The following is an 18,928-nucleotide window of genomic DNA, read 5'->3' as shown; positions in this document are numbered from 1 at the left end:
ATCCTCAATATGTCCAACATTAATGAACCTAATTCAGTTCTGCTGCTCTGTTGTGTAGTTGCTATATATTTGTGCTGTTATTACAGCAGACATGAAGCAGGACAGTCAGCTCAGTGACTTACAGTATTTAAATGTAATGCATTTTTTATGTCAGTGAATAAGGTTTTTAAGAATTGCTTTATTATCAGATTGACTTTTAATGCGGTTGCTAAACCTGCTGTACATTAGCATTTTTCCATGCTGTACATGTATAGATTATTTCAAACAATCACTTCAGAAACTAAGTCAGCAATTTAAAATAAAGTGTATATATAGTGTATGTATGTACTATATATGGACTCCTAGTCCACTTTAAAAGGAACACCTTTAAACCAGCTCATTCATGCAGTATATTCAGTCAGCCAATCATGTGACAGCAACTCAGTGCAGTAGACAAGCGCTTTAGTTAATGTTTACATCAAACATTAGAATAGGGAGAATGTGTGTTCAGTGTTTTTAATCATGGCATAGTTTTTTAGCTCCAGATGGACTGGACTGAGAATTTCAGAAGCAGCGGGTCTCCTGGGATTTTACACCAACTCTCATTTCTCCTTTCTTTTTTGATGTCTATCTGCAGGAGTCAATAATTCAATCATAAACTTTCTTTACTCCCATCATGTTTAATCTTGATTCTTATTTCTTAAAATGGGTTAAACTCTTCTGTATAAAGAGTTAACGTGAGATCTTTACTTAGTGCCGGCCTGTGAAGTTGCATTTGCAATTAAGAATGTGTAAAAAGTTTTATTTAAATAAATGCTAAAAGGAATACCATTCATAAACACATTTATTTTTCTCAACCTATTTATTTTTATTATTTAATTATAAAAAATTGTCACATTAAAATATCACACACCTACTGTAAATATACTGTACACACAAACACACATATTATCTGTATAAGCAAACTGTACAACAATTAAATTGTGACTGCAACAATGACGAGAAACAGATTATGCCTACAAGTGGCACGCAAGGACACGCACATTTAAGTTCACCCTTTAATTTAGCAAATAACATACAGACATTAATTACACATTTAACCTGTATGATGTTGTGAGAGGAAATACACAAATCAGTTAAATTCATATTACCATAAGGATTAAAATATTGAGAACTTTATTTTTGACAGCACATTTTCTGTCATGCAACTGCGTAATATGCAACATAAAAAGAATTTGAAGGGCACATTTAAAATACAACATTTTTGATCAACCGTGAGCAATTTGAAGAGATATATAGTGGCATAGGAATACTATGATCATTACGCACTCCAGTTCTCCCAGTATATCGCAGGCAGTGTTATGCAAATTAGTATGGGGTGCTTCTGTATATGTTTTAAATCGTTTATGCTTTTATTAATACTGTTGTTTTCATTTTCAGCAATTTGTCGTGTGGTAATTATACAGAGCTACACTATACTTTAAATTTAATATGGTGGCTAATTTTATTTTACTTTTTTATAGCACCTTTGCACCAGGTCCATGTGTTGCGAGTACAATAACGTGAGTGGGGCCCTCCTCTCAAAAAAATGAACAAGGCAGGTTGTGCACTTTAGATAATATAATTACTTTCAGTATCCTCATAATAATTGCATTTGTTAATTTTAAATGTTTTTTCGATTAAGGTTAACGTAATTTTGTTGCAACTTTTTTTTAATTAGAACTGAACACAACAATAACAAATATACAAAACTATTAAGACATCCAAATAGTAAAAATAAATATATATATATAACACAAGAAAAAGGGTTTACATTAATCATTACAAACATTATTTTACAAATACTTCTTCCCCGACAACTACATACAGCAACTAAATAAAAATAATTATGCAAATCAAGATGGAATCATTTAAAAAAAAGATTCAGTTCTTTAGCAAATAGTATTGTTTGCTTACACATTTTTTACTGTCAATAATTTGAATAGAATCCATGTATAGTTCTAAATCAACTAAGCAAGCCTTTAAACAAGGCTTCGAATTACTATTTCTTTTACTTTTATAAATATGAAATTTACCAAATAAAATTATAAGATTCAACATAAAATTAATGGCTATACTCTTTGATTCAAAATAAAATGACACATCTTTTGAAGTCAAATCACAATTGTAACCTGTTTTCTTACAGGGATACTTCTCCCCAAAACTTCTACGGATATACACATTCATAAAAAAGATGAGCTAATTTTTCTGGTTCATCCAGACAAAATAAACATTTTTTTATCAATATCCGTAAACTTTGACAAAGTATAATCACAAACCATTTATGTTAGGTCAACATTTCATACATACAGCAGGGGGCAGTAGCGAGACGCCAAGGGTCATGAACCGCTAATGAAACAAAAGAGCAAGACGAATCAAACTGCAGCTGCGCAAAGTTAATTGACTCTTTGCCCGCGTGCGTTACCCCCTGCAGTTCTGTCCGTTTTGACAGAGGGAAATCAACACCCGAAAAAAGTTAATGGACAGTCTCTTCAAAGAATTTCTGGTAGGTACAGTAATGTTAATAATTATTGCAGAAAACTACTTTTACCTGGTAAAAACTAGCTCTGTCCTCAGCAACCTATTTCAGTACATGCTCCTTTAAATGCTAATGACCTCTGCTGAGCCCGCCCCCCAGTTCTGTGGGGCGTGTCTTCACAACACACGTGGGGTATAGCCACGGGAGTGTAGTCCAGTGTGGGCAATGAATTGTGGGTAATGCAGTAAATGCAAGTGCGAAAACGCAAAAATGTGAGATAAGCTGGAATATAGAGCCTGAGCCTGTTTTCTTAAGTAGTTTTTGGTTTGACTTAAGTACGGAACCCACCCGGAAGTTTGTAATATCGCCTGACATTTACAAATTAAAAGAATGGACATGCATCAACTAGTTTGTCTTTCTCATCACTGCATGGGCATAAATTAATGGGCTGTTACGCTGCTGCGACCAACGACAACAAGAGCAGAGAAGCTAACACAGGGTAAGTAGCGTACTGAGAGAGATACGAATGCGATGTGTTAACTGATGTGTTTACATGACTTCTTAATCATTGACAGACACCGTTATAAACCATTTAGCGTAACAAAGGTAAGCATAATATAGTTTTCCGACTACGTACACAGTTTGCAACTAGACAATCACCTTAATGCATTGTTTATTATAAACGTGCGATTAGGAATTATATAGAGACGGATGTATATAGAGAAGACTACATAACCCTGTTCTATGAGAGTGTAAGTTAACTTACACTCCGCATTCATCGTGATTATTAGAAAAGGCGATCTGCAAAAATTTATAGAAATAGAAATTACACTCACCGAGCCTGGTGAAGATGAAGCAGGAACACAAAGCGTTGGTACAGATCCATTTTTCAGGAGCAGCTTTCTAGCAAAACCTGCTTTATATTGACCCTCGTTTATAAAGCAGTCTGGTAAAAAATGATTAGCGCAAACATGAATGCATTTAGGTAGATTGGCGGGGACGTTAGCTTCAAAAACAAAATTCAGCCACTGTGTCCTCAGCGGCTCAGATGTCGGTAGTGAATGACGACTGCTGTGTTCGCTATTACACCCAACAACTGTACACCACACTTGCTTAGGCCTCATTTTGCTCCAGCATCGAAACAATGGCCAACAGCTTTCTTTTCACTCTGGGTGGGTCTTTGCTAAAACACCAGCGTCAATCAACTATAGTAGGCATTTGAGATTGGCCTGATTTCAGAAGGGGCATCTTATTTTAATAAATAAAAAGAAAATCACTGGGTGGCTCTTTATCATTGTGGAGTGGTTGTGTACACACTCTCTTAACACACATTTCAGTCCAAACAGCTTGAAAAAGTGCATGTAGGACCATATGACCCCTTTAAACACAATCCCCCTCCCAAATGTATATGTATATGTTGCATATTGTGTACAGTATGTCTTTTGTATTGTTAGACCATAATCTTAATCTTAATTTCTCGATTTTTGTGCTGCATTTCAAACAGTGCCAATTTTTATTAAAATGCTTGTGACAGTAACGTTGTTGTGAATAAAGGCACTTACAAATGTTAAATTTACTAAAGTCATTTGTGTGGAACTTGTTGACAAAATTTTTTTATTAAACCCAACATTTAATTTTTTTGAGTGTGTGAATTAGATTGTTAGTGTTTTATGAAAGTTTGGCACCTGTTATAAGTTGTTCCCTAATAAAAAGGATGTATTACATGTTTAATGCCTCTGGAGTTGTCTTTAAGGGTCACTAAAGCATGGTAAAAATGGGGCTGCTATTCATTATGGTATAACATGTAGTTGTAGTAACATGACTAAATAAGATTTATTGTAATTGATGTAAATGTATAGGATTAACATCAAGGAATAAATTTAGAATAGCATGAATAGTTGTTCAACAAAAAAGATTCAAGTTAAATAGAAATATTTAAATAATGTTCAATCAAAGTTAGCTGTTAATGTTAAATGGACACATATTTCAAGTTGGTTTAACATCATCCAATGTTGTTAAGATATGGTGGTGTAATCATGTGGAACCACGGTCCACCATTGAATCCTGTTCAACCAAAGTGCTATTTTTTTAAGTGCTTGTTGTAACCTGGGGTCCTAGACGACCACCTGTATTGCCTGTTGGACAGGCCAGCACTGGTCTTACTAACACCAATATAAGCAGTCAGTCAAATAACATTGTGGGTACTGCAGGATTAAACAAATGTGAAAAATCATGAACATGTAAATAAAAGAATTTTAAACTAAAATAAAAATCACCAGGAATGCCATTAAAGAGTACATTATAATTATAGAGATTAACATGTTCGCCATTCGCTGTGGATTTTTCCTTTAAAACAAAGTAATTAATTTGTTGTTTATACATAAAATAGTGTTATTTAGTATTATACCACTTTTGCCTGTTGCAAATGGAACCGAAATGAGTCCATTTATAGATAACACCACACTTCTTATCATGTTTCAGTAGAAAAAGGGTGTGTCTCCCAGAAGCTGAAAAACGAAAGCATTCCAACTGTGAAAGAGTGAACTTTGAAACAAAGTGTGTTTAATTTCAGCATCTTCTTATTGAGAAAATATATGCATCTTAAAATAAGTGGGTATTTAGGTTTTTGATAAAAAAAAAACGAGTTAATTTGTGATATAAAAAAGTAATGTATGAAGTGTAATTTATTTTGTGAAACAATAATGATAAATTGTCTTTCAGGTATGATGGCTGTTTGTGTGACGCTGCTGATTTTCAACAGCTTTATGGAATATCAAACAGGTATAAAAACACCCTCTCTCTGCCTTTTTCTTACTTACCCTTGTGCGTGTGTGTGTAAGCTTTAGTGAATTCTACGTTTGTGATGTTCTGTATAACAGGAAAAGATAGTGGTATATAATACAACTAATTCTGGTCTACATGTGAACACTGCAGTGGCCTGAAAAAGGTTAATTTGTGGTTTGTGTATAAAAACAATGAAAAAGACAAACATTCTGCCTAATATTATGTGAATCTCTGTACACAAAAGTGACATGTGGAAGTGTGTAATGATCCACGATTACGAAGAAATTTTTGTTGTGCAAACAAGGCTGTGACTATATTTTTACAGTTTTATGGTCCTAAAGAAAAAGCTGGTCCTCATCACTCTTCAATAAAATTTCATTAATATTTTTTTAATGGAGAATTTTAATGTGTCAGGTTGAAAAACAGCCATGCTAAGCTAAAGGGCATGTTTATAACACCGTAAAGGAGAAAAGGAAAAGTGTCAAGCTCTTTTTTTTGGGAGTTCGGCATGAGTTTTTTTTTCCCAAATTCCTGTTCTCGCCAAGTTTCTGTTTAAGGTTAAGTTGACAGGAATGTTCATTGGATTTTTGTATTGAATTTTGTGTGATGTGTGTGCTAGAACTTACACATACATTATGCGTTGCACCAAAGTACAGTTAATTTTTTTTACTAAGTACACTGTACAGTACACTGTAAAGCCATCTAATATTTATAGTAATTAACTTTAAAACACCATTACAGTAAAATATTGAAATACAAGGTGACACAAAAACGGAAACTTTTTTACAATCCAATAAAACTAGAAGTGATAAAAGAAATACATTTTATTGCCCGTTCCACTGATCCATGATTACAAAAATGGCGGAGTGTTTACTTGCTAAATGTCACTAACCTGCAGTGCTACCAATACGCATTTCAAAAATTCCCGTTATTCTGTGTCACCTTGTATTATAAATCTAAGAAATTCATTTGACTGATACAGGATATAAATGAGCAATGCAGAGATTGAAGCACAAGACATTCCAAGTTATAAGGTAAAGCCTTAAAGTGCCCTAATTATGCCATTTTAAAGGTTGCTAATATTGCTTAATGAGTCTCTTAAAACAGGTTAACATGTATGCAAGCTCAAAAAACACTTTAGTTTTCTCCAAAAATAGATTTAATTTTACCCCATTTTTAAATGATTCGTAAACGACTCGTGTGAAGCAGTTTGAAGATTCAGTCTGTCTATCTCCTTTCCGTGAGCCCTCACTGCTGTGATTGGTCAGATCGCGCGGTGATTTATGATTCGTGTCGGAAAACAAAATGCCCATTACCATAACTGAACAACGGCTCTGGAGACCCGTCAATACATAGAAAAGATAGCGTCATTTTTACCGTGTAATGACCAGCTAATTTTATATTAACTGTGGCTACAAAAATCGAGAGGTCTTTTATCTTTGTGTCGGTGTTGCGTTAAAAGGCCGTTGAGCAAAAAGGACAAACACAAACAAGTAGATAAAGCAAACGTGTATTATACAAAACTAAATAAAGTAAACAAAAAAGGTGCACCACAACCAAAGAAAGATATAAACAATATTTACAAACTACATATAATAAACGGTATTTGTATGTGTGCGTGAACGTGGGTGAGTGGAAATGTCCGAAGTCCTTGTTTATTGTATGTGTGTTATCCGAGTATACCGAGTATGGTTCGGTCTCACAGGGGGTTAATGAAGTCTAGGAGGCCGATGACGGAGCGTGAGAAGTCCACGGAATATGTCCAGTCAAAGATAATCCGGTTAAAAAATCTTCGAAAGAAAATGATCCGCAGCAATCTCTTCTTCTCTAGTCCAAACAATTAACGGCTGGTCCACCATTACTACTTATGCATTTTCCCCTCGGGACATGTGCATGCTCTGTGCCCTTACACTTCGTGTGTGTGTGTGTGTGTATGTGTGTGTGTATGTGTGTGTGTCTGTGTGTGTGTGTGTGTGGTGTGTGTGTGTATGTGTGTGTGTATGTGTGTGTGCGAATTGCGCCTGCTCCATGCCCTTACTCCTAGCGTGTGTGTGTGTGATGCGTGAAGTGCACATGCTCCGTGCCTTTACACTTCGGCATTTTTCCCCTCAGGGCTTGCCGTAGATAGGCATGCGCACTTCGCGAGTGTTAGAGTTCAGTTTTGGTGAATGGTGGAGAATAAACATTTAAAAAAGGATTTCGTATGCTCTTGTTTTTTTTATTGTTTTTTTATATTACAAATTGTTTAAGCGAACCCAGCAAGAATGCTCGGTCACATTAACAAGAGTATGGTAATGTTAATTGTAAGATGGCGGGCAAGTTATTCGCGACATGGAACGTGGCCGGGGAAGTTGTTCGTGATGTAGAACATGGGCTGGCATTATGCAAATATGTTACAGAGTGGCGTGGATCCGTAACGGAGAAATATTAGAATTGTTAACGACTCGTTATGGCGAATGTGAGACGACTCTTTTTTTTTTTTTTTTTTAATAGACAGAAACTTCATTTATTGTGCACTGTCAGCGTCACAGATAGTGCAAATAGTTTATGTTCACATACAGCTACATGACACACTGCATGAAAGATAATATTTGAAAAAGCATAATAGTGGCACTTTAAGCACTGACTCACCACAACTAGCCCAAATAACCTTTATTGATTCACTAAAATATTTTAGTGCTTTTAATTAAGTGGTAGAAATGTCTGTAGTTCTACTAAAAGTGCTAACTGTGCTGGTTTAGAACTTAAGGCTTTGCATTATGTCAGAAGCTGGTGTGGTCAGGTCCTAGCATCACCAAACAGGAATATCTGCATCCTGGAACAAGACTTTTCAACTCAGTTGTATCCTACATTGAGGAAATATACTGGATTACTTTATTATTATTATTATTATTATTATTATTATAAATTATATATTACAGGCTTTATTATAAATATATTTTAAGTTTTACCACACATTATACATCACTTAACTGGCAAATATGATTGACATTAAACTACTGTACTATTCATTTACAGCTTTATTCATTTATTTATTTTTAATGATGATGTGGTGAATACAGCAACCAGCCTTAATATTAAAACCTATAAACATATTTTATCTGGGCTTTGAACCGGCACTGTATTCAGTGGATAGGGTTTGTGCATTGGCTGGGAATCAAACCTGTGCCTCTTGCATGGTATGTGAAAAACCAACCACTGAGCCACCAATGCCCTATGTACAGATCTACTGTATGTCGTAAACAAAAAGTGTTAAACAACGCAGAATATGTTTTATATTTGAATTTGTCCAAAGTACAGTAGGTACATTTAGCTTTGATGACGGCCTAGCACATTAATGGCATTTTCTCATCTAATTCATGAGGTAATCACCTGGAGTGCTTTTCAATTCACAGGTAATTTGTGACATTCAGTGCACTCAGGTCATCAGCTAACTACATTTTATTGGCACACAAACTTTTTGAGCTTGGACCTGACCAACTGAAACCACCCCACATCATAACACTGCCTCAAGAGGTTTGTACAGTGGCCACTATGCAGGTGCATCGCTTCATGTGCTTCCCTCCTCCCCCTGTTGCACCCATTACTTTGGACTCATCAGACCACATAACTGTGTACCATTGCTCTAAAGTCCAATCCGCATGCTCCCTAGTAAATTGAACCCTTTTTTCTGATTAGTGTCACAAACAAATAGTTTTCTTATAGCAACAATGCTATTATATCTCCGTCCTGGGATTGGGTGCACAGGGAAATAGTCTAACTTTAACTATTATTTGGTTTTTACTGTTAATTTTTACCATGCACAATTTTACCAAGTGTTTAAGTGATCTCCATTCATGAGGTGTTTTTTTCCCCCGACCACATTTTTTTTCACAAAGTTGATGGTTCAGCAATATCTATCCAGGTTTTGATAATGTGTTGCAAGGGTCTTAACCCTGTTCCTTTAAAATTGTTTTCTTTGCTTAATGCAGTCCAATAGTTTGACCCTATTGAAATGGTAACTTTTTGACCAGGCAGTGTAATTGCATGTGTGTATGCATTAGCTAATAAGGTCAATATAGTCAGTCATTCTGGCATTAGCTTTAATATGTGAACATTTTTTAAAATCTCTTTTACATGGTATCTGTTACAATAAATCATTGGTTACAATAAAGAATTGTTAAAATCAAGCATTGCTATGTTTTGACTCCAAAATGTTTGCCTTAAATAAAACACTTAACACACTGTGTCATTGCTATTGGCATTTACTTCCTACCCGATGTTAGAGAAAAAAATCCACTCAGTGCAAATATTTCCTTCTTGCATGGGATATAAAATGTATTCACTTGTTCTGACAGTCAGATTTTTTCTGCCTGGACCATTGTATCTATTAATTTTTTTTGTTTCTTTTTGGGGAAAAAAATCAGAGCAATTAAAGTTGGTTGGTCCAGAAGCGTCTCTTTATGCTGTAGCTGGTGAAAATCTGGTCCTTCCTTGTTTCATCAAACCCAACACCAGTGCTGTGGACATGACAGTGGAGTGGCTGAGGATAGAGGAAATGCCCTTATTAGTGCATCGCTACAGGAATCATGAGGACAGATATGAAAAGCAGACTCCATCATACAGAGGAAGAACATCACTGTTTAAAGAGGAGCTGAAAAAAGGCAACGCTTCACTCAAACTCTCACCTGTCCAAGCCTCTGATGAAGGAAAATATAAATGTCTCATTGAGGACAAATCTTGGTATGATGACATCATTGTTCACATCATGGTCGAGGGTAAGAACCATTTTTGCATTGAAGCTTTACACAATTAACTTTACCAAAAACCTTATTTTCTCATAATATCAGTGGTTTTTGCATACATAATCTGTATTTTCCATGGTATTTTTTGTATGTTTGGGTTTTAGAATGGGAGTTAACTCAATGACTGACCAAATCACAGGTTTTAAACCATAGTCCTGGAGAACACCCTGATTTTCCTTTTCTAACATTTTTGATTAAACTTAGAAAGTGTTGGTAATAGCTTATGAAGATGAACAAAGAGTGTTGAAAGAAAGGGTAACTCCTAAAACATGCAGGACAGAACATTTCAGTACCAGGGTTGAGAGCCTTTAGACTAGTAAAGTACAGGGGTTGGACAATGTCCACACGTGGGCTGGTATTTTTTAAAATTTATATTTTTTTCTGCGGTTTTCGCCTTTCGTCCACAAACAAAAGCTGTTTTGGTTATTGAAAACAGAGTTTTTGGAAAACTCCTTTTTCAGTGGTTTAGACAGATGTAATTGTCTGTGTGCCAGTCTACTTGAGTTGACGTCAGCTTTGTTTATGAGGATATTTTGTTCAATGGTGGACGTAAGAACAGTAAACTAGTGAATGTGTTAACGTTGCGTACTGGACTTAATGAACCTAGGTGCCTGAATGTACTACTAAGCTTACTGCAGCTACATACTGTACAAAACTCTGATGACACAGACCCCGCAGACAATGACTGCTTTTTCAGACGAGACCCATCAGATTTCTACAAAGCGCAACAGGTAATGACATTTTCTTTAGGCTTCTGATTGGCCCCCTGTTGATTAAGGATGCTCCTAACAGCACTTACTGTAACAGGGCGTGTTGCGCTTTCATGTGAACAAAGATATCTTTAAAACGTAAGTTGTGTGAACGGAATTAATTTTAAAAACGAAGAAGAAAATTCAGTTTTTTGCACATTCTACCAGTAAGATCAGAGGGTGAAGGTTTCATTAGCAGAGTTATAGCAGTTTTGCCTAAAATATTGCAATGCACAAAACATTATGGGTGACGTATCAAAGTTCAAAAGAGGAAAAATTGTTAGTGCGTGTCTCGCTGGCGCATCCGTGACAGCAAGTCTTTGTGATGTATGAAGAGCCATGGTATCCAGGGTAATGTCAGCATACCACCAAGAGGGATGAACCACATCCAACATGCGTAACTGTGGAAAAATAAAATAGAAAATAATAGCGATAAAACTTTTAAAATTATTTAAAATTTGATTTAAAATAAAAATAAAAACAGTTTGCAATGAAACTTTTAAAACTATTTACAATTTTATTTAGAATCAAAACAAAACAGTTAAAATATGAGATAAACATATCTTTTCTAACTGACTCGATCCTAACGATCTGAGTGGTCTGTTAGGTTTATATTCAGTGAGCATATCTGCAATGTATTTAGGTCCTAGGCCATTGAGTGATTTATAAATGAGTAAAAGTACTTTAAAATCTATCCTAAATGTTACAGGAAGACAGTGTAAGGACCTGAAGACTGGTATGATGTGCTTAGATTTTCTGGTTCTGGTCAGAATTCTGGAAGTAGCATTCTGGATGAGCTGCAGCTAGAAATGTCTTCTTGGGAACATTAGACAGACTGTTGCATGCCCAGAGTGAAGCATGGGGGTGGATCAGTGATGGTTTGGGCTGCAATATCATGGCATTCCCTAGGCCCAATACTTGTGCTAGATGGGTGTGTCACTGCCAAGGACTAACGAACCATTCTGGAGAACCATATGCACCCAGTTATTCAAACATTGTATCCTGGAAGTGGTGAAGTGTATCAGGATGATAATTGAACATCTCCTATTACCAGATCTAAATATTATTGAGCCACTTTGGGGTGTTTTGGAGGAGCGAGTCAGGAAACATTTTCCTCCACCAGCATCACGTAGTGACCTGGCCACTATTCTGGAAGAAGAATGGCTGAAAATCCCTCTGGCCACTGGGGCCCATGGAAAAGTTGCAGGATTGGAGGATGGCATGTGCTGGATCTCTTCGGTTGTCAGCTTAAAATATTTTTCTAGTGAAGGAGAGGTAGGGTCCTAAAATTGTACTGTTGGGGTGGGAGTGAAGCAATTTTTTCATCATAAAAGATAGAGTGGAGGTTTCTGTAGGTAAGAAAGAGACTTTTAATGGTTGGATCATGGAGTGTGAGAGAAAATCTGTTTTCCTTACAAGAGACTGGCAGTGACAGAGACCACCTACCATCAGTGTTTGAGAATGAGACAACAGTAGAGGGTAGAGAGATAGGTTTCAGAGAGTAAATCCTCTGCTTTAATATAGGAATGAGGTCAGGTTCTGTACTAGGATTCGGCTATCTCTTCCTAAACAAGAATATGTACGTGCTCTGCTATGCCGTTCCTGTCTTCGTTCATTGATCTAACAGATCTAACTGTTGCTTAGCTAGATACTGTATTGAGGTTGTCAATAGAAGACAACTTCAATATGTCTAGCTAAGCACTTTGCACAATGCACACCCTAAGGGTGACAAAAACTATGCTTGGTTAATCACCTAAGAGAACAAATTATTTCAGACATTTTTCAATAGAACGACAATACAGTGGTACTTGGCATACAAATTTAATCCATTAAATTCCAGAGGCGAATTCTTAAGGTAAAATTTCGTATTGTGAAACACATTTTCATGCACATGTAAATGCAAATAATCTGTTTCAGGGACCCAATAATGTTATAAATATTAACACTTTCTCACATTATAATATTTTTTTGCATATAAAAAAATCTAAACATTTAGACATGTAAATGAAGTAAAATATAAAATAACATTAAACCTCACCTGATCTTAATTTGTGATTCCTCTTTTTTAAAGTTTTGATCAGCTATTGTAAGTAGATGCATCTAAATGTTCACGCAACTGGACGTACCCATGACCAGCTTGCTGAAAATGCTTTGCAAGCTGAGGCAAGCTTGTTGCAAAATTTTTGTTCTTAAGGGGAAAATTCGCAAGGCTGTGCATTCGTATACCAAGGTATCACTGTACTAGGTACACAATATAGATCCAACTGTGTCAACAAGTCTGGAACAAAAATGAGTGTGTTTGTGTTAGCTAACAAGGTTTCAGTATCTTTAAAATTTTCTTTTTTCATGATTACAGCTCAGGGAAGCCACCCAGTGTTCAGGATGGAGAGTTATGATAACTCAGGAGGGGTTAATCTAGTGTGTGAGTCCAGAGGCTGGAGACCTGAACCTGAGGTTCTGTGGCTGAACAGAGATGGAGACCCTTTGCCTGCTGAAGAGACACAGATAGACAGAGACACTGAGGGCTTCAGTGTGAAACGCCGCATCACTGTTCATGATTATAGTGACTCCAACAGATTTTACTGCAGACTTCAACAAAAACATCACATGATGGAAGCAGAGATCATCATTAACAGTAAGAAAAATCATTAATAGATAAAAAAAGTAATAATAAAACCATTTAGATTTATATTGTAACATTTTACTGTTGTCATTACATGTACACCCTAAAAAATGCTGGGTGAAAAACAACCCAAGCTGCTGGGTAACTATTGGACTAAATAATCTGGGTTATTTTTTTAACCCAGCAAAATGGGTTATTTTTTTAACCCAGCAAAATGGGTTAAATATTCAACCCAAATGCTGGGTCATATTTAACTATAATGCTGGGTTAATTGTACCACATAAATTGGTTAAATGTTCTACCCAGATGTTGGTTCATTTTAACTGGAATGTTGAGTTAATTCTACCTCACAAATAGGTTATTATTTTTTTCATGTTTTACAGTGAATCTGTAAAAAAAAAAAAAAAAAATACCCACATCTATTAAAAAGTTAAATTACTTTAATATACTGGATTATTAAAAAAAAAAAAAAAAAAACTTAGAAGTTTTGCAAACCATACATATATGCAATAAACAACATCCTATTAAATGTTCATAGAAAAAAAAATTATTTTTCAAAAGCACAAGAACAGATAATCAATAGCGACATCATTACTATACTATTACTCACAAGGGCAGAATGGAGTAATAACACAAATAGGCTGAGGCAGCTTCTACAGAGCAGGATCTCTCTGTGACATTAGATATCTTTCTGCAGAACAAAACTATCCAGCCCTGGTCTCATTTTAACATACAAACACTGTCTATGACTTTTTAAGTAGACCTCGCTATTTCATAGCGACATTACAAAAAGTCCTATACAGGTGCACACTACTTTAAATAGTTAATGTCAAAAATATAAAATGCCTTGAAGCACACATTAACCGCCCCAAGTAGTGTGCATTGCTCCAGAGCCTGTCCCACCAGAATGACGAATGCCTGAGAGCAGCGCTGGTCATCATCTCCCAACGTCAGGATGTACAGTAGGGGTACGGCCTTGACACTTCAGCCTGCTGGAGGTATTCCACCATGTTGGTGCCAACCTTAGAAAGAAATAAAGAAAGTTAAAAATTGGTTGAATAACAAAGATTAAACTGAATAAGACTATCAATTTAATGTGTAATAGGATTTATACTAAATAAAAAAATGACAAAGCTAGGGTATAGGTAACCTGAAACAAAAACATGGAGACAGCTACTACCAAAAATAAAATAAGCAAAATAAGCATGGCTTTTGGGATAAAGCTCATTTATATATATATATATATATATATATATATATATATATATTAGTCAGACTAGTTGATCTTGTGGTCTGTGTTGATTTTAAGCTAATTACCGAGGAGAAATGCATTGTCATAGCTGGGGACATACTGGCACATTACAATCACCCAAATATTAATACTTCCATCTAGTAGTTATCTGTACAGCTGACTTAATTTAGTCTGAGTCACAAGCAACTTTGGTTAAAGAGGGCTACCTGGTTAGCTTACATGCAGCAGTCAGATTTGCATACTACTTGCCAAAGGGGGAATGGTGTAAAATATTGTTATAACTCGGGAGAAACGCGGACGACTTTTGACCGCGGAGTAAATTACTAGCTAGTGAAAAACGGGAGCGTTAGCAGGGGTGTATATTTGTGAGAGGGTCAGTGTTTTGTAACACCCCAGCATTTTACAGTGAGATTAATAAAGGTTTAATGTTAATGTGGTTGCTAACGCTAGCAACCTAACTAAATGCTAGCGTCATGCTAATACTACAGTTACAGTTTCGTCACCCTGCAAACATTCTACAGATAAAGATAAAAAGCTCAGACATCTTATCCGTTTCTTTCATACACAGGTGGGGTTCTTTGGCTAACTATAGCAGCTATTGTCAGCTAAATTAACTTACCTCAGACCAGCCTGAAAGTTTAAGTGTAACCTTAACACAGTAACAGTAATAAATCTTACATATAGTAATACTATTTTAGTCATATGTGACTTAGGTGAGTGAACATGTGTATACAGACCTTGTATTTAACGTCATTTTCTCTTTAATGAACCGTCATCAGCAGTGTGGGAGCTCAAGAGAGACACGAAGCTCTGACTGACAGCCGCTGAATCCACCGGTGAACTTTGGGGGAGAAGCCAATCAAACTTCAACCCAGCAGCTGGGTTACACAAAAACTACCCAACTCTCTGTAAATAACCCAGAAAAATGACCCAACAGCGGCAACCCAGCGCTTGGGTAGAAAAAACAACCCAGCGTTTTTTAGAGTGTACAGTAAGGTGTTTAAAGATGAAACATGAACACGATAAATATTTATATATAAATAATATTGTATTAGAACTTGGGCATTTCTGTTTTTGCTACAATTCTGTCTATACAGTTGTGTATTGCATTTATGAAGTATTCTTATATATATATTCTCATAAAAATAGCTATAACAAACGTGGTTTCCTTTCAGGTAAAGTCTTTGAGGCTTGGAAGTGGGACGTTGGCATTTCAGTTTCAGCATGTCTTATTGCTGTTGGAGCTATAATAACTGCAGTTATCTGTTACAAAAAAGGTAATCTTAAAATTACTTCATACCATTTCCAACAAGAGAGGACTGCGTTAAGGCCCCGGATCCCAGCCGGAAAAGCCACCCAGCTGACGATGTCAAGAAGGACTGGGTGTGGCCGGTCTTAGCTTGTGTCAGTGGGAGAGGTCATCTTTATGGGAGCGTGCAGGAGCGCTTCCTCTGCATGCTCCAGACTGCCACTCTGCCCTCCGCTGCCTTTCGCCAGCCATGTGCCCGCATGGCAGCTTGGCACTGCCACCGGACTTCCACTCTTTGACACCTTTACTCTTTATTTCCTTCCTCCCTCCTTTAACCCTTCTCCTTCCTTGTTTTTCTTACAGAAAAATCCCTTTTTCCAGTAAGAAGACACCTCATGTCTGTGGTGCCAACTGTGCAAAGAGGTCGAACCTCTTCGATAAGAAAATATATATATATATATATATATCAAAAGAGAGTTTAAAAATAACAAAACAAAAAAAATAAAAACAGGATCCTCACACTGTATTTTTATAAGCTAATTTACTAGTTTGCTAGTGTACTAGAAGCTGCATTCAACAGCAAGCAGGAGCTGGAAAATAACTGAGTAAAGAGCCTGTTGTTGTTCTAAAGTAACTTGCTGAAGAGGATCACCATAAGTAAGAACGGGGAACATCTGAAGTAAAGTAATTGAAGTAGGAGCAACATTTTAAAGGGCCCTAAATTTTATCAGTAATATTTTAAACAGAATGCAGTAACATATGGGAGACCAATGCAACTGGCTGACCAAAGACAGGTGTGAAAAGTTTGGTCTAAGAAATAACTTCATCTTCACTTCTTCATGTAGCACAAGAGTTTTCTGCTTGTTGTATACAGATGGAAACAAGACACTTTAAAAAATAAGCAAAAGCACAAAAAAAAACTTTCAAGAAGTGAATGATAAAAACCCACACTTGGCAAAATATTTTTTTTAAGTCAGCTGTGTTCACAATGGTCCAAGTGTGAAATGGCAAAGGCTTATAAACACACTCCAACTATCAATGTGCAATTCTTTAATGCATAAAACTAAACTTTCTTAGGTTTACTCAAACAAATTGTGCTACTTAATGCACACCTAAGATTTTAACCATTTATTGGGAAGTAAACATCAAGGAGGTAGAGGAGGTGTCTTGTGAACATCATGTTTCACTTTGTGAATTGTGCTTGGTCATTTAACAAATATTTAAGATGGAGAACGATTACATTTAATAACTGAAATCCATGTCCATTTCCCTTATTACTATATAGTATTACACTGTTTACTCTGTTAAACAGATCGATACTTTTATTTATACTGTATAGAATTTACACAAAATAACTCAAAACCACTTCATCTGTTTCAGCCTCAGTGCTTCAAAGGGAAAAGCAAGAAGCAGGTGAGAACTTTATGCTTTAAAATTCTACAGATTATTTCATTGAAGGAAACAAAACATACCAAAAATAATCACTATTGCGAGCACATGCCTCTTTCACAGACAATATCACTCTGAGCAAATGTAATCACAAAGGTAACTGGGAGTTTGTTAGGCTGTTTGGCCTCTTTGACTTAGAGACACAATTATACATTGTGAAGGTTCAGGAGAGAGAACAGAAATAAATTCTGGACAGCTTAGATTTATACAAACAGATGTAAACAGGAAGGAGGCCTATGGAGTGAAATGTAAATGACTCTTTAGGTTTCATTTACAAACATATTCACAGGCACGACCCAAACACAGGAATAAAGGCTATGACCTGTGGCCATTAGCATTAAAACAGTGACTTAAGCATCTCGCAGAAGCAGCAAAACATGAACATAAAATTTAACCAAAAAGAAATTAAACACAAAATGGGACATACCCTATAAACTTCAAAAAATAATACTAATTACAGAAGATCATTACCCATTATCCCTAACATGTCACTGGTCACCATCACCTGTGTCTGTTATTCCTGATGGCAGTAGACAGGATGAAAGCAATATGCTAAAGAATAAAACGAGAAAACAATTATGTGAAAATTCAATTCAAGAAGATTTAGGTAATTAATTAAATGTGACAAAAGCACAATGGAGAAAAGAAAAGTTCAAAGCTTTTGTTAAACCAAGTCAAGATGTGGCAGAAAAAAGCAATAATTGATTTTAATAGGGAATCATTTAGAGGAGGAGTTGGGAGGACTAGATTATGGAATATCAACAACTGTGACAGCAAACATAACAAGAGCAAAAGTTATTGAGGATAGGCAACTGATAACATGTTATAGCATTAAATGCAATAGCTTATCTGTATTGATTCTATAAAGATATTCCATCAAGAATTTAGTTATGCTAAATAAGCTATAAAATTAAATTTTATATACAATATAGATTTTTATCCACATAAAAAATGGTGACCAAAAGTATTAAGACAACATGAGCCATGTATTATAGTTCCCCTGTGCACAAAACAGGTGATGTCACTAATTAGTCTTAGCCTAGCTGACTGAAGAGCTGTGCTAATTAACTGAAAAACTGAATTGTGACAAAGGTATTCAGCTTCTGGAGTCATGGTCTGGTTTATCTCCAGACCTAAACCCAGTAGAAAACTGTAGCAGTCAATAAACTGTCTTCTGTACATGATCTTCAGGACGCAATCAATGAAATGAAAGATGAAAAAAAAAATTAAATTAGATTTTATCATATACACTGTAAAAAAACAAAAACAAAAACAGACTCAACGTAAAAAAAGTTTAGTGACAAGTTGCACAGCTTTTTTAAGTTTACCCATTTTTTATAGGAGAATTTGCTGGCCAAACAAAATATTTCACATTGCTGTTTAGTGGACACATTGTGTACCCAGTTCAAAATCTTAAGTTGACTCAACTTGTAATTCAAATATTTAAGTAAGCTCAAGTACTATTGGTTGTGGGCTCAATTAATTATATTTCTCTAGGATTGACTTAGCCTAACTTTTCATGTACTCAAAAAGGTAAGTTG

General features: G+C 35.8%; 1 protein-coding gene across 2 annotated transcripts in view; it reads left to right on the top strand.

The window, feature by feature from the left end:
* The first annotated feature begins 4,980 nt into the window (after positions 1-4,980).
* Positions 4,981-18,928, top strand: part of LOC128524666 (butyrophilin subfamily 1 member A1-like) — a 40,380-nt gene continuing 26,432 nt past the window's right edge. The window contains exons 1-6 of one of the 2 annotated variants that reach the window (XM_053497383.1): positions 4,981-5,053; positions 5,219-5,278; positions 9,688-10,038; positions 13,171-13,449; positions 15,865-15,966; positions 17,319-17,351. In XM_053497383.1, the coding sequence (XP_053353358.1) occupies positions 5,221-5,278; positions 9,688-10,038; positions 13,171-13,449; positions 15,865-15,966; positions 17,319-17,351 (823 nt within the window). In that variant the 5' untranslated portion in view covers positions 4,981-5,053; positions 5,219-5,220. Of the gene's footprint in view, positions 5,108-5,218; positions 5,279-9,687; positions 10,039-13,170; positions 13,450-15,864; positions 15,967-17,318; positions 17,352-18,928 lie in introns of both variants that reach the window. The other variant, XM_053497376.1, reaches the window with a different exon arrangement.

Source organism: Clarias gariepinus, chromosome 1 (assembly GCF_024256425.1).
Source record: "Clarias gariepinus isolate MV-2021 ecotype Netherlands chromosome 1, CGAR_prim_01v2, whole genome shotgun sequence".
NCBI lineage: Eukaryota > Metazoa > Chordata > Actinopteri > Siluriformes > Clariidae > Clarias > Clarias gariepinus.
Note: the sequence above shows the minus strand (reverse complement) of the source record. Positions and strands in the feature narration are given on the sequence as shown.